Here is a 16,434-nt window from a genome sequence, read left to right on the forward strand (position 1 = left end):
CTTCTGATTTCGATTTTTATACATAACTAAAAGAACCTAATTTCATGTTTCTTATAAATGCTTAAGCTTTTAGCTCAATATTATTAATTGAAAGATTATTTTCCTGCAATTTGAGGAAAAATAAATACATTTAAAAAATAGAATTATTGTTTATCTTAATTATGCATATATAAGATATATGTGTATTAATATATGTATTTTTGGACTTTGTTATTTTTTACATTGTTTTGTGTATTCCTGCGTCAGTGATACACTATTGTAATTATATTAGCTGTCTAAAACCCTTTAAAATGACCAAGTCTATTCTCATTATGTTTTAAAATTAATTTTTATGTCTGTTCTAGGATGTTTATTCTCTCATCAGAGCTTTGGAATCCCTTGATGAAGTCTTCAGAGCTTCAGTCACCCATTTGCAGGAACTGACTCTTTGAAGAATTCACATCCCCCTCATTCTCTTTCTATTCCCTCAGACTCTCTGCAGCTGGGGACGAAGCATCCTAGGCTTGTTCAAAACCCACCACTGGTTTTTCTCCTCTTCCCATCCTGCTCCATCCTTATCTTCGCAGAATGCCTTTGCTTGGTCTGAGGTTGGCATCTGACCTTTTGGCCCTTATCCCTGAATTGAAGTATTCAGGGACTTGATAAATGTGCAGGAAAGCTGGCAGTAATGTCATGGCGCTGTTTCTTCAGATCAGAGAGCCTGGAAACATCTTGAAATCACCTTCTTCAGGGCTATAAATAGACTTACAAGTAGGAATGAAGGATCTTATTCACTCAACTCTCCCACTTACTCACTTTGTTCATTCCTTCTCCTTACTAAATAAATAGGAAGAGTACCATTTCGCTCAGGCAGGGCCCCCTTGATTCCCTCTGTGGCTCCAAGTTGTTTCAGCCAGCCAGTCTGAGAGACTGCTCTGCTTAACTAAACGGAGATCAAATATGTGAATATTCAGAATGTATTCAGTAAGGATGGGCTGTGTAGGATGTAGTAACTCTAAAACCACACTCAAAATCCAAGTGGATCTAGGTGATCCCCAAGGGCATTTGTTTTCCACGCATTTGCTCAGGTGTCCAGAATCCTGGGATGTCCAACCTTATAATCACCATCATTTCTGTGCTCACCAGGGCAGCAGAAAATTGGGCATTTCAGCAATATTCACTGGCCTTCATCTTCTTCTGTCCAGGAGAGACACATGTCACAGGGCAATGTCTGCCTCCATAAGGCCTCTCTTATTGAAACATTAGTGAAAAACAGTAAAATCTACCAAAAGATACCGGTCATTAGTTATACAGAGGCCTAATAGTCCCAGGCAATTCAACTGAACAATAATGAGTATCTAGGTCTCTGAATATATTGGTGCCTCCACAGGAAGAAGGCTCTCCTCTATTCTCCTGGTAAAAACATTTTACAATCCATCCACTCTTTTCCAGTTTACACTCTGAGCACCTCCAACACCCATTGCTGAAACACAATTTTATATCTGATCTCTAATGTTAAGGAAGTTCCAGGTTTAAGGTTTTAGTATATGTGAAGGCATGACATGCCTGAATAAATGTTTGGCATATCAATTAATATTTTACTTTTTCTGATAGGTACCTGGTTTCTTTGCTCCACTATATAAAACACAGGTAACCTGAAAAAGTCCGCCACACCATTAAGCTTGAATTAAGGACATCTGGAAAGTAAGAGTGATCAAGAATGTTCTGAATGTAAACAACTCACATGCCAGTGTTGTTATATCAGCGAAATTCAGAACAAAGCTAGGATCCTAGAAAAGTTAAAAAAAAAAAAGTAAAACAAAAAAAAAATGTGGGCAGGGTTCCCATAGGCTCTTCAGTATAGGTTGTGGGCTGGGCTGGTGACAGGACGGTTGAGAACGAACAGGCAACTATAGAATATACTTGAGAACACACTATAAACAGAGGCTTCCCTATGTGGTCGTCCCGCCTCCAAACCTGGAAGGATGTCTTGTTCCCACGATGTCAGCTGGCGTTGTGAGTGTCTTAACATCTCTCAACAATAAGAGGCCCACAGCTCTGGCTTCACTCGGCACCTAGGCTACTAAACTAGGGTCATGGCTACTGTGGTTGGGGTGGGGCTGATGTGGTTGGAGATCCATGTTCACATTTGCTCATGACTGACAGTGTAGGAGGGAGAGACCTCTGTGACCAAGAATGGTTAAAAACCTGCATTTTCTGAAATCCTTGCCTTTTTCCTCTGCTTTAATCGGACTGTGTCTGCAGAGCCTGAAGACTCTCCTTATTTATTCTCTGTGCTGGAGAGATGCAAACCGGACTCCCGTGGCCCACGATGCGGGTTGATCTAAGCTTCTTTCTCAGCATTTGCAGACTTCAGCAACACAGATTTTTTTCCTTCCTATGGCATCACATAGTTTCCTCTTGCCAAGAAATAGGCGTGGCTTACACACTGGGATATGAGTAGTGATCACCCACAGAGCATCCGCCCAGACCACCAAGACCTCCCGTGCATCCCATGGCCATGTTGGATTTGCTCATTATTGTGTAAATGTTTATATTTCAGAAACTGCCAGGAATTTGGGGAGATTTTCAGTTAACAGGAGAACGATCTTAGCAGGAACCTGAGCTGCATGCTGTGAGAGGTGTGGCTTTGTTTTCAGATGTGTTGTTCATATATGCAGTGTAGCTGTAAGCATGTTGGGAAGAGGGGTGGGGCTTGGGGGTCCCATTCAGAAAGGGCCAGAGAAGGCAGTCCTCCTGGTCCCTGGGAACAAAGGAAAGAGAGGCTGGTTTCCTGTCTGGGGGAGGATATTCATCACCCCCTCCCATAAGCCTGTGGGTCATTCAGGCCTCATTATAATTTCCTAACCACAGGTGTCATTTAAATCTTTCTTTATAGCACCGTGTCAATAAAATCAACTAAATATAAAAATTTTTGATCTAAAAATTTACAGGCTGAAAGTATAAGCTCTGGGGTCATATGGCCTTCTTCAAGAGTGAGCAGTAGCGCCAGTTCTACCTGTACAAGTTCCCTTCCTCTCTGTGTCTTGGTTTCTTGTCTGTAAAATGAGAAGGGTTTGACTAGATTATCTCTGAGGCAGAGTGGAGACGAACATCCCCAGAACTGCCAGGCAGGAAGAGGTTTGGCGGTGAAACTGAATATGGCTCTACACCCTCTTTGCCTGAAATTTCAAAAGTGATTACGATTGTGCAGATGGTATATTCTCCCATGAGCCAATGGCAGTCACACTGTCAAGGGTAGAGAGAGATCCTGGGTGTTCAAGAGTGAGGGTCCTACTGTGTGTAAGGCCACTCAATCTGGCCAGAGAAGCTGGTACCTTCCTGCCAGGTCACCCCTCTATACCTGTGCAGCTTCCTAGGCTCAGGGCTTGAAGCAAGAGGCAGCCACTGAGAGACTTCCTGTTAGGAGAAGTACACTGATTGAAACCGCCCACCCTGGCCAGGCACCATAATAACCATCTGCATGAGTTGTTTTATGACAGGAGATCCTGGTAAGGAATACGGAACTAATAAGCCTCCACCAACCAGAAGAGTTCGGGAAAGGTCAAAATGAGACACCACATGTCTGACCACCTCCCAGAATCCTTCTCTCTGGCATTCATCTTGGCTGAACAAGGTGTGTACAACCAGGAAGGACTCTTGAGTTAGAATAATTGGCTAAAGACAACCCAGAAACTAATTCCATCAGCATAAAACCCAAGACTGCGAGCCACGCGGCAGAGCAGCTCTCCTGGGTTCCCTTACCTGCTGCTCTCCACCTGGGTGCCCTTTCCCAATAAAATCTCTTGCTTTGTCAGTGCATGCGTCTCCTCGGACAATTCTTTTCTGAGTGAGTGTTAGACAAGAGCCAAGTTTTGGGCCCTGGAAGAGGTCCTCCTTCCTGCAACACTCCCAGCCCCAGGGCGACAGCTTGCATTGGCTAGAGAAATCCAGGGTTTGGGGAGAGGCCTTGAACAGAACAATACCTGGGGAGGCATCAATAGAAGGAATTTAAACTATGGGAGAGAATGAGCCCAAGCCTGGAGTAAGTGTGAGGAGAGAAGGGAGCCAGAACTGAGGCTCCCAACCTCCTCCGTGGACTGGAGGAGAGGAGGAGAGACGAGGGAAAGAGAGTGATGCTGAGCAGCCAGGAAGATAAGAAAACCACAGGCAGGAGAGGAAAAGGGAAGGGGGCGGAGACAGTGATCAGTGAGGTCAAATGTAACTGATGGTTGGTAGAGATGGAGGGATGAGGCAGAGACACTGGATTTTGCAACAGGGGAGAGTTGGAGAACTTCCTTTAACCCTTGCCCCTGGGAAGGGAGGCTGCCCCTCTTTTCCTCTGACAAATCTTTCTTGTGTGAAGCCAGTTTCAAACTTTATTCTGAGGGATGTATTCTATAGGAGCCCTGCTTCTGGCCTTATCCTATGGCTCTGTGGAGAAGCCCTGGCAAGCAGAGGGTCACCGTTTTGTTGAAACACTGGAAAAATGCAGCTCTGGGCACTGCACCCGCCTCCCCAGCACACACTGTGTGTGTGTGTGTGTGGGAGGAGCTCAGAACTCGCAGATCACGAGGCGCTGCTCTCCGCAGACCTTGTCATTCCACTTGCCATTGGGAAAGATCTCGACACAGTTCTCTGAGCCGCCATCATTGTTGGGCTCCTGGGGGGCCCAGTTGGAATAGACCAGGGGCTCCCCCGTGGGGTAGATGAAAGTACCCTCCTTCCTGGTATCGGTCATGCTCAGGAAAGCAGCCTTGTTCTGGGCTGTGGCCAGCTGAGTCAAGGCCTCGTTCTCAGCTGCAGAACGTGGGGAGGGCAGCTGTCCTCCAGCCTGTGTGCAGACCTGCTGGGCATCCTGAAACGTTTTTTCAGAGCCTGCCGTCTTGAAGATCTTCTCCCCGACACTCCGGCCGTCAGGGAAGAGCACCGCTAGGGGAAGAGGAGAGTCAGGCTGGGGATGCGGCCGCACCTAGACCTGTGCTCCAACCAGAATCCCCAGCCTCCCATCCGGGTGCCAGGGCACCAGACGGGAAGAAAGTGAGGCACTTGGTTCTGAGCAGCCCTGGCTCCACGATGTGCCCTGTGATGCTGCCGTGGTCTCCAGGTACAGGTGAGGACCCCGGAAGTCAGATGCTTACGTAAGAGGCCCAAAGTCGCCCAGCTGTCAGGCGTAGACAAGGATCAGACCTTGCTGGAGGTAACACTAAAGCTTGCACTTTCTGTTCCTCCCTGTGTTGCATGCCAGAATCAAGTTTTCAGTTACTGGGTAGGAGGGAACTGACACCATGCAGCCCAGGGCAGTTCCTGGAAGTGTGGAAAACATCATACGGCTCACTCCAACCCCTCCATGACGATCAGGCGCATGGGGTTGTCACAGGGAGTTCTGTGCTGTCTGAAGGGGTGAGGGGAAGGAGAGGATGGGGGCGCCTCTGAGAACAGCCTAATATTGGCCTCGACATGCTTGTGATGCAAGTCACTCAGCGTCCCTGGACCACTGGACAGTGTGTGTAGGAACAGTGGGCAGGATGGGATCAGCACTAAAAACAACCCTGTTTTGGATCCAGAAGACCATGTGTTCATCCTCACCTTGGCAATGATGGTCCAGGTGGACAGAAGAAAGTCACTTCCCTTTTCAGGGTCTCATTCCTTATTTCTAAGGTAGGGGTATACAGTATGAGTATCCTCTGTGTGATGTAAGTATCTCTTCTTATTGTAACCCGTCCCCATCACTCTGACTTCTAGGGTCATACATGGAAATTTTTAGGGCTTCCTGGACTGTTTAGGAACCCAGGCTGCACCCTGACCGTCTGCCTTTCTCTGAGTAGCTTCAACAGGGACTCAGGGAACAGATTCTCTGGGGGGTCAGGATGGCACCCAGATCAGCCCTGAACAAGGTCAGTGTGAAGCCATGTGACACTACTGGGCTTACAGCCCATGCATCTGGGTGGGTGTGTATTTGTATCAGTGAATACGCCCATGTGTCTATCCGAAGATACATGGGCAGACTTAAGGTCCATCTGGATAGGAGAGCCTGAGCATACACGGTGCTCATGTAGGTAGATGGTATCACACAGGTGATGGTGTTTAGGTACAGATGTGCGTAGCCAGTGCATGTGCCCAAGCCCTCTTGGTTTGCATCAGTGTGCACGTGCGGGAGTAAATATGTATGCAGATATGCTTGTGGAAGGACGAAGACATACCAAACACTGGCAAGTCGCATTCTGAACTACTTTGGTACTTAGTTGGCTAGAGTCCTTAGAAGCCAACAATACGTCTCACCAGATCAGGCTCCTTTATGCTCTGCTCCTTCAGAAAATGTTTGATCAATCACTGAGTTTGGATGAATGATGTGAATGCAAAGCTGTCGTCAGGGAGAGCAGAGAAGGAGGAGGGGCAGTTGGTGGAGAGTCCCAGGGCACAGGGCTCCCAGGTGTGTGCTGCAGGAGGCCTCTGCCTGCTTAGGATCCAGGCTTAGGGAAGAATCTATGCTTTAAACTCCACAAGAGGTGTGGGGGAGTCCAGCACTGGCCAGAAACCGGAGGCAGCCTGCCCCTGCCAGACTTGGGGGCATGTTTAGGGAGAGATACTTGGAGGCCACACACTAAGGACAGGTCCCCAGCAGCCTTGAACCCCACATGAAGCACCCCAGCCCCATTCCCATGATCAGGTATGGATTCTCTGCTGCCCTGGGCTGTGTGGCTGCTTCTCTATGCACTTGCACACCTGGCCCCACAGAAGAAAGACAAGGGTTGGGTATCCCCTCATCTGTCGTAGGCACCTGCCCAGGGTATGCTGGGATAAGGTCTGCTGAACTGGTGACACTGAACACTTCCTCCTCCTTGTTCCATGTGTCTACTTGCAGTTCCTGGAGCACGGCTCTGTCCCAGCCCCACTCCTGCCCCAGGTCTAGGTCCAGTCCCAATCATGGTCCCAGCAAGTCCAGTTTAGACCCAAGCCCAGCGAACCATAAGCCAAGCCCAGACTAAGTCTGAGGCCCATGATCAGGGACTGGCTGAGGGTCAGGTCCAGGAACTCACCTTTCTTATACTGAGAGAAGGCATTCTGGAGGCGTTGTAGCTGTCCCTCTAAGATTCCCACCCGCTGCCTGAGAGCATTGACCTCTGCAGGAGAGAGAGGCCAAGTGAAGACAAATCCAGAACAGCCTGGGGTCACTCAGAGCCCAGGACTCAAGGAAAGAGTGTCCAGGTGGAGATGCAAGTTGGGGGTGGGGTAAGAAGTTGGAACAGAGGCCTAGAAAGCCCACCTCTGCTGACCTAGCTGGCCTCTGCGTCCATGGGATTTCCTGTGGTTCTCTTCTGAACAGTATCTCCTGAGCAGGTCCCTGCGCCTCACTGACAGTGAACCAGATATCATTTTAATTCCAAATTCTAGGAATCTGATAGCACTTCCTTTTGTATTGCAGGTGGTGGTATGGTTGCAGGAAAGGATACGCAATGGATGGAAAATACATCCATTGAGTTATTTGCTGTTCAGGGTTATCTGATGAACTGGAGAGGCAGGTTTGCTTGTCATAAAGATCAGATAGAAAATCTGCTCAGGTTGTCCTCCAGCAAGTCATAGAGGCTAAGCCCAGAGTCCACCTCGCCATATACCCTGTCAACTTTTCCTGCTTTGACCCCCACCTGTAAGTAAACAGGTTACCTGAGAGGAGAGCTGAGCTGAATAAGGCCTCCTCCCTGCCCCAACACCCTAATGGGGCCTCCAAGTCTTCCTTACCTGCAAGCCCACTCTCACCCTTTGCTCCTCTTTCTCCAGGAGTACCCCTGTCCCCCTTCAGTCCTGGGGGGCCCCTGGCTCCTGAAGGCCCCTGTGGACCGACGGCTCCAGCAGGCCCTGGATAAGAGAAGTAGAAATGGGTGAGTGCTGAACGTATATTTCAGCATTTTCATACCCACTCCCCACCCCCAAACATGGACTTCCTATCCCCCAGCCATACACCCTCCACCTTTACAAATGTCCCTCAGTGCCTGGATCCTCTGCTTGCATCCTCTCTGCACACTGACTGTCCCTTAACCCGACAACCAGCCTTCCCTGAATACAGACAGTTCCTGCTGCCCACACCACCCTCTCCCTGGAGACAGACAGTTCCCAGAACCCAACACTGGCTCTCTCCCTAGAATGCTAGCTCTGACCAGAAGGGTAGTGGGGGTGGGCACAGGGGAACATGAGCCCAGCCCCACGTCCATTGCTCACCTGCCAGCCCCGCAGGTCCAGGGGCTCCGGGCTGACCAGGGGCACCTCTCTCTCCTTTGAGACCTGGGGAGCCCTGCATGCCTGGGGCACCCACTCCTCCTGCAAAAGGAACACACTGAGAAACACGGCTGAGAGTGTGCTCAGCAGGTACCATTTCCTGAGCAGTGCAGCTTGTCACCCACAGCTCCAGGTGAGAGAGTGACCCGGGAGACTGCTCCTGACTTCTTGGTCTCCTCTAGGAAATTCAGTCAGTGTGGGAATGTCGGGGGAGAGCCCCAGGCCAGGCCTACCAGCCGCAGAGGTTCCAGGCTTTCCAGGCAACTGTGCACATACCCTGGTCCCCACCAGGGCTGCCAACGTCACCCCTCCCTTCTCCCTCCCCAATCCACCACATACCACCCTCCTACCTTTGGGCCCAGGTTCTCCTTTGGGGCCCGGTGTGCCTGGAGGTCCCATGCTCCCCTGCCTCCCTGAGGGGCCCTCTCTTCCAGCTGGACCAGGCATACCAGTAGGCCCTGGGAAAAAGGACCAGCCTGGTTAGTGACACTGAATCTCCTTGGAAGTGGGAGTGCATAAAAGATGAGGCTATAATAGAAATCAGACAGGCAGCCTCCTCCTAAAGATGTTACCCTCACTCTCCGCCCTCCCCAGGAGCTCCATTCTTCTCTGAAATAACCCCGTGCCACCTTGAGAATGACCTTCCTCTTCCTGGGGCAGAATCTGTGAACGCCTACTGCCATGGCCTAGCGGCAGCACGCCATCTGCAGACACCTGCATTCCATGCCCAGCTGCTCACCAGGTGGTCCAGTGTCTCCCTTTGGTCCAGGTTCTCCAGCAGAGCCATTGTCTCCTTTTGGCCCAATAGGGCCAGCTGGTCCTGGCATTCCTGCTTGTCCTGCTAGTCCTGGTGAACCTGTGGCAGAAAAAATTGAACATACAGCTGACCCAGCCTAGGAGGAGCCAGCTGCCTCCAGAGTCAGGGCCCTGGCATTCCTCCAGGGTTCTGTAGGGTGTAGACACTCCCCCTTCAGGTGACTGGTCCAGTGGTGATATAGGAAATGCGTGTTCACATCTCCATTTTACAGGAGAAGGAACAGGCTTGCAGAACTGGAGGCAGATCCAGACCAAGATTCGCCTGACTTTGCATACAATGCACCTGCCCCTGCCCCAAGGCCACGGTATTTATGGCAGGTAAGTCTGTCAACTCTTACTCTGGACCATGGGCTCCCTGCTGTCCCCCATCCCCAAACCAAAGTTTCTGTCAGAAATGACACCTGACAGTAATCACCAGAGGAACAGAAAGCAAAAGCACAATGAGCTGTCACCTCACACCTCTCAGAATGGCTATTATCAGACAGCAAATAGGAAGTGCTGGAGAAGTAGAGAAAAGGAAAGCTCTGTGCAGTAGGGATGTAAACTGGAACAGCCACTACGGAGACAGTATGGAGGTTTCTCAGCAAGTTAAAACTAGAGCTACCGTATAATCCATCAGTTCCACTTCTGAGCATTCAACTAAAGAAAATGGAAACACTAACCCGGAAAGATATATGCACCCCCAAGTTAATTACAGCGTCGTTCATGGTGGCCCAGATGTGGAGGCAGCCTAGAGCCCAAGTATCTGTGGATGGATGAACGGGTGTAGAAAGTGCAGGGTGCACATACAATGGAACATCATTCAGGCATAAAGGGAACGAAATCCTGCTGTTTGCAGCAACACTGGTGAACCCTGAAGGCGCTGTGCTTAGTGGAATAAGTCACAGAGAAGGCGGCACTATACGATCTCACTCATATGTGAAATCTAAGAACACAAATACAAACGACATACTCACAGATACAAAGAACAGATTTGTGGCTGCTAGAGGTGGGGTTGAGAAGTGGGCAGAATGGATAGAAATCTTCAAAAGGTACAAGTGTCCAGTTAAAAAACAATTGATTCCTAGGAATACAATGTACAGCGAAATTACTATAGTTAGTTTTCCTGGATTGCATGCTTGAGCATTGCTGAGCAAGCAGATCTTAAAAGTTTTCATCACATACAAACTGTAACTATGTGTATTGATGACATTGACATGACTTATTGTGACATCATTTCACATATATGCATTTCATATATGCAAATATGAAATCATTATTATATACATCTGAATCTATTATAAATTCTATTTTAATATAAAGAGAAAAAACTATGTAACATGTTTTTAAAATTAAAGAAGATAGTCAAAATTAATGTGCATCATCAAGTGATAAATGTAGGCTCTAAATACTCTATTTAGTTTGAATCAGTTTCTTCAACATGTGCACGCATGTGTCAGGCATGTGCACATGTAACACACATTGAAAAAACCACAAGAAGAGCACACACAAGTGTTAACAGTTATTTTTTCTAAGGGGCACAATTAGGTAATTTTAATTTTCTTCTTTTTGTGATTAGTGATCACATATTAATTGTTTTGTAAAAATGATCGAACATTTAAAAATCACATTACCTTAAGAAGGATGCCTAAGTCTGAAATTATGAGAGATTTACCTTCAAAGACTAAAGGGAGAAATGGCTATTGATTCAAGAATTATACACTCAATTCTGTGAGCTTGGTTATTCTTTTTTCATTGAGATGAAATTCACATAATACAAAAATAACCATTTTTTTTTTCTTTACTGTGATGTGTAACTTGCAGGATCTCAGGTCCCCAATCAGGGACTGAACCTGAGGTCTGGCAGTGAGAACACTGAGTCCTAACCACTGGACCTCCAGGAATTTCCTATAATTAGTCATTTAAAGTATGCAATCCAGCGGCATTTAGAACATTGACATAATTGTGCAACTACCTCTTCTCTTTAGTTCAAAACTATTTCATTAATCCCAAAGAAAACTTCATACCCATTTATCACTTCATCCCTTCCTCCTCCCAGGCCCTGGTTACCGCTATGAAGCTGCCTGTCTCTGTTATCTATTCTGGATATTTTATATAAAGACATACAATGTATGACCCTTTGTGTCTGCCTTTTTAAACTAGGAGTGACATTCTTGAGGCTCATCCAAATTGTAACACATCTCAGTACTTCGTTCTGGTCTATGGCTGAGAAATGTTCTATAGTATGAATATAATTATTTTCTTTATTCATTCACCATGCATAAATGTTGATAGACACTTGGGTTGTTTCCATCTTTTGACTGTTGTGAGTAAGCATCCATGTGCAAAAAGACAATGAAAGAAATCTGTCGGGTGTTGCTAACTTGTTCATTCACTTATTTATTCATTTCCTCACTATTTCATTTCTCTGTTCACTGAGAAACTATCTGTGGAACATCACTTTCTGCCTAGTACTGAGCAGGATGTACACGTTAGCACCAGGTCCTGGTCTGCAAGGAATTTATCATCAAGTTTTAAACTGTGAGGCACAGGTAACAAGTGAAGAAAACAGCTTATGAGATGTCCCTCGTCCCATCCCAGTACCCCCAACCCATGGACACACATGTACTCATAGTAAACAGGACTTCAAGGCTGAAGAGGATTCAGAGACCTGGAGAGGGGAGATGATATTTCAGATCTGGAAACCACTCCCCCAGTGTAAGAAGGGCCAGGCTTGCCTGGGCCAAGACTGTGCAGGTGGCGAGAGCCTCTGTGCTGGACATTGTGTCTTACTCAGCTCCAATTCTCACTAGGCAATCAATGGGAGCCTGGAGGATGGGCCCCGCGTCCCAGAACCCCTGGTGCACTGTGCTCAGGCAGAGACACCAGGTCCCTGGCTTAGCCTTTCCTGTGTTCCCCTCTGGCTGGGGAGGGCAGCAGGTACCTTGGAAGCAAGTCACTCCTTAGAAGGGAGCATGAGACGTTGCCCATCCTTTGCACAACCATGGAGGCCGTGAGAGCAGGGAGGGAGAAGAAGGGATACTTTTCAATTCAGGGCCTCTCGGGGAGCTAGAGAGAGCTGGCATCTTGAATACCACCCCTCCTCTGAGATCACTTCTAGGAGGCCTTCTCAAGCCCCAGCCCATTCATGTTAGAAGCTGCTTTCTTTCTAACAGACAGACAGATACTTGTCTCTTACCCTACATCCTGGGGATGTTATGTATTCTTTTCAGCTTTAATGTTGTTCATTTCTTTCCTCCAATCAAAACACAAACTTCAGAAAGATAAAGGACCTCAGTTGATCCCCCATAGCCCTGGCCCAGGGCCAAGGTGGTCCCCTCGTCCTTGTCGCTGGTTCATCAAATTCTCACTTCTTGCCAGTAAAAACCAGATCTTCTCCTGTGGGGCAGTGTTTCCAGAAAATTCCCTTAATAATCAATACATTTGGAAACCTCAGGAGAATTCAGCTGGTTGGGACAGCAGAAGGATAAACTATCTTGAAGACCCACCAAAAAAATGAAGCCTTGGCTCAATTCTTTGTCACTGTGTGGTCGATATTATTCTCATCTACAGATGATTAAACTGAAACTTACAACACTGTCGTCAGTTCAAAAATATTTAACATTCTCCAGAGGCAACATTTAATACGAATGAAGAACAGTTAAGTTTTGGAGTGTGTGTACTCAGTCGCATCTGACTCTTTGTGCATTGCAGCCTGACAGATTGTGGCCTGTGGATTGTAGCTGTCCATGACATTCTCCAGGCAATAACAGAGTGAGTTGCCATTTTCTATCCAGGCGATTGTCCCAACCATGGGATCAACCCACATCTCCTATGTCTCCTACATGAGTGTACTAAGTCACTTCAGTCGTGTGCAACCCAGTGGCCCAAAGCCCGCCAGGTTCCTCTGTCTGTGGGATTCTCCAAGCAAGAATACAGGAGAGGGTTGCCATGCCCTCCTCCAGGGGACCTTTCTGACCCAGGGATCGAACCTGCATCTCTTACATCCCCTTCACTGGCAGTCAGGGTTTTACCACTAGCACCACTTGGTAAGCCCAATGAGTTCTGGAGCAGGGGACTCCAAATACCAGTCATCTGCTCATTGTTTGTACAATTTTGGGGTGGTTGGGGTCAGAAGATCCTAGGGGAAGAATCTGCACAGGTGGTTATGGAGCTGGGGACTTGGGCAAGCCAGTCTTTGCCAACCAGTAAAGCCATGTCTCAGGTGGACTGAAGATCTGGGGGAAACCCACCCACTTGGAAAGACCATCTTCAAGGTTTCCACAGAAGATTCAGAGTTTTGGGGTTGGTTACAATTCCAGTGCCCATCCCTTCCCACCAGGACAAGTCCATGGACCCAGTTCTACCTGGATCTCCCTTCTCTCCCCGGGGGCCTTCTCTCCCATCTCGTCCATCACGACCAGGCAAGCCACCCTCCGGGGGGCTACACACAACCAGGGTACAGGCGTTGGCCAATGTTTTCTGGGAATAGAACGTCATTTCTGCTCCCAGGGATCTCCAGGGCTGTGTGAGCAGGAGCAGCACGGAGAGAGGGAGGAGAAGCATGTCCTAGGCAGAGGAACAGAGAGAGGGGCTGCTCTTGGTCCAAGGACGAGGATTAGGGCTGGCCCAGCTCCTGGAGGGCAGGAGAAGCCCTTCCCCGATCTCCTCTCCCATCCTCTGGGGCCAAGAGTAGTAGGGCTCCGAAAGCAGTTTAGGGAAAGTGAGGATAAGGTCTGACCAGGGAGGACATGAGCGGACCAGCCAGGCCTCTGACCTGGTCTGCCAGCACATGAATCTACTCTCAGATGCTCTGTGTCATCCCTCTTTGGGCTTGTCATCCCTGCCAGGGGCACTGTGATCAGGATGTAGAATTCCTCACTGAGGCCATTGTCACCCCAGGAGGGACTCACTGAGGGCCCTCGGGTGGGACCCTTCCCTCTCTGGGCCTCTTATCCCTTTTTATACCAGTAAGTCCATTGCTTTACCTCTTACAATGCTGGCTTGTTTCCTCTCACTTGCTGCTCTGGACAGGCTAGGACTGGAGTCTGCAGTGCGATCTGAAAAAAAAAGCCAGAGTGCTAATGCTTGGTAAGGTCTGTCCTGAGCACAGAATGGGGCATGACTGCTTATTTTCCAGGATTTGTCATTCCTGGGCTCCACCAGGAAAGTTCCTGGCACACCTAGAGTCCTGCCCAGGCCTCCTGAGAGGACTTGGGACAGGGGCCTCATGGAAGAGGGGACCTGTGAGATGGGTGCCATCAGGGGGAGGCTGGCTTCAGAGGAGGATAGCCCATGTCCAACAGAGCTTCCAGTCACCATCAGAAAGGGGACTCAGGGGCTAAGTGAGATCAGGGTGCAGGACATGGGTCACTGCCAGCGTTGGGCTTCTTTCCTCTCTGAGAGAAACTGTAACGTTTTGAGCATGGAAAAGAATCATGGGAGGTGCAGAAACGTGGAAGAAAGCCCGAGGGACCTGTGCAAACGACTGAGGGTTGCCAAGCAGGCTGAGGTGGTGGGAGGAAAGGGGTTTCCTGGCCAGAGAAGGGCCTCCTTCCAAGAGGAAGATGACATGCACTTTCCAAAGGGACTGCCAGACAATGGCATCAGAGATCTGGTTGGATATCACAACCAACTCTCCCTCTCTGGAGAGTTGGAAACACATCTGGAGAGTTGGAAACACATCTGGAAACACATCTCCCACCAAACAAAGGGAGCAGAATGAAGAGCTCCCCTTATTACCCCATTTTCTCCCACCACCAGCACTGAACCACCTAGAGAAGACCTACACACACCCTGCCTTCTTCAACCACCCACATAGGCAGGGAGATACTCACCAGACATTGGAAAACAAGAGGCAAGGACAGAGACACTCACAGTTGTTTCCTGTAGGGCTCTAGCACGTCCAGGCAAATTAGAGTTCCTGGGCGAGAACTGGCTCCTTATACCTGTCCTGTAACCTGACTCTCAGCCCGTTTCGTGAAAACTCTCTTCAAGAAGTAGGTAATTTCCTTCCTTGTTGACTCACTCAACTGCACCCTCTCCTGGCTTCTGGACACCTGCCACTGAAATTCATGGGACTACACACACCTTAGAGTTCAAAGAGCACCCTCAGCCCAGGATCTCATCAGGACCTCACTGCAGCCCTGTGAGTAAAGTGTCAGTGTCAGTGTCTGTGTTTCATGGATGTCCAGGAATCCAAGGTTCAGAGAAGACCAGCAAGCTGCACAATGGCCTAGAGCTCTTGTGAATGCAGCCTGCCTCTGCCAAGTCCAGGAAACAGCACCCCCTGCACCCACTTCTCTTCCACCTTCATCTCAACATTACTGCTCAGATGCTAGGAAAGAGCTGGGAGCTGCTTGGCCAAACTGAGCAAAGTCGGGCAGGTGAAGGGCTGCTGAGGCAACAGCCTGTGGGACACAGCGTCTGTTGGAGCTGCCATCTGGCAGGGGTCACTCTTTTGCTTTCTGCTGTAAATCTAGGACAACGCTCCACTTGCCTCAAGATGGCTTTCTATGCTCTCTGTTCATCCCCTGCCCAGCCCTCCTTCACTCACATGACTATTCAATTCTCTTAATTAAGGGTTTAACAGTAATCACCTACATACTTGCTGCCCCAGACACTGGATTCCCTGGTAACTGATAAACAAACTGACGTCAACTCTCTGTTAGACTGGGGGGTTCCTCCCTCAAGCGGTGAAGATTGCGTCCATGCCCTTCCTGTTCTCGCTGAACATGGTTGCGCTAAGACCCTTCTTTTTCGGACATTAAGATTCCTTATCTAATAAGCCATGGACGTCTTTGCCCCTGTCTCCCAGCTCTTGCTTCAGTCTCAAGGCTGGGCATCAACACGCGTGCACATCCGCAGGGTGCAGCCCAACAACTGGTGAGTCAGCCAGAAAGCTGCAGATAATCCAGTGAGTGCCGAGATGTTGGAGAATGAGGACAGGGAAGGGAAAGTTGTGGGGATAATCCCGGGGCTTATTCCCCTAGCACGTGGGTTCCTGGGAGAGATGTCTTTCTCTTCCATTAAACTGATGACATCCTATTAACCTCAGAGGCTCTTCCAGTTTAAAAGTAGCAGCCTGGGCTTGTACTTCACCTGACTGCCTGGGAGGGCTTGTGATACTGGCAAAACACAAGAGCCTTTCTGGTTTTATTGTTTTCTACAAAATACAAACATACCCTTGACCCACCACCCCTAAACAATTACAAGCTTTAGGGACACTAACTGGCACAGGCTTGTGAATTGGCCATGGTCGGTTACCCTGAAGGGTTTGGTTGGGACATGTGGCAATGGCAAAATAAAAAGAGTACCCTCTGGGCTTCTGGTCCCAGGTGTAGGAGGGGGCAGATCAGGGATATAGTGTCAAGGAACAAAGCTCTA

At 48.7% G+C, this 16,434-nt stretch overlaps 1 protein-coding gene across 1 annotated transcript; it reads right to left on the bottom strand.

Moving 5' to 3' along the window:
• Positions 1 to 4,534: 4,534 nt before the first annotated feature.
• LOC138087207 (pulmonary surfactant-associated protein D) lies at positions 4,535 to 13,614 on the bottom strand. The gene is made up of 7 exons (XM_068982190.1): positions 13,416 to 13,614; positions 8,993 to 9,109; positions 8,604 to 8,711; positions 8,197 to 8,295; positions 7,720 to 7,836; positions 7,020 to 7,103; positions 4,535 to 4,911 (listed from the first exon to the last, which is right to left on the bottom strand). Exons 1-7 carry the CDS (start codon positions 13,612 to 13,614, stop codon positions 4,535 to 4,537), a joined length of 1,101 nt encoding a protein of 366 aa, XP_068838291.1.
• Positions 13,615 to 16,434: the final 2,820 nt, after the last annotated feature.

Source organism: Capricornis sumatraensis, chromosome 10, assembly GCF_032405125.1.
Source record: "Capricornis sumatraensis isolate serow.1 chromosome 10, serow.2, whole genome shotgun sequence".
NCBI classification, from domain to species: domain Eukaryota; kingdom Metazoa; phylum Chordata; class Mammalia; order Artiodactyla; family Bovidae; genus Capricornis; species Capricornis sumatraensis.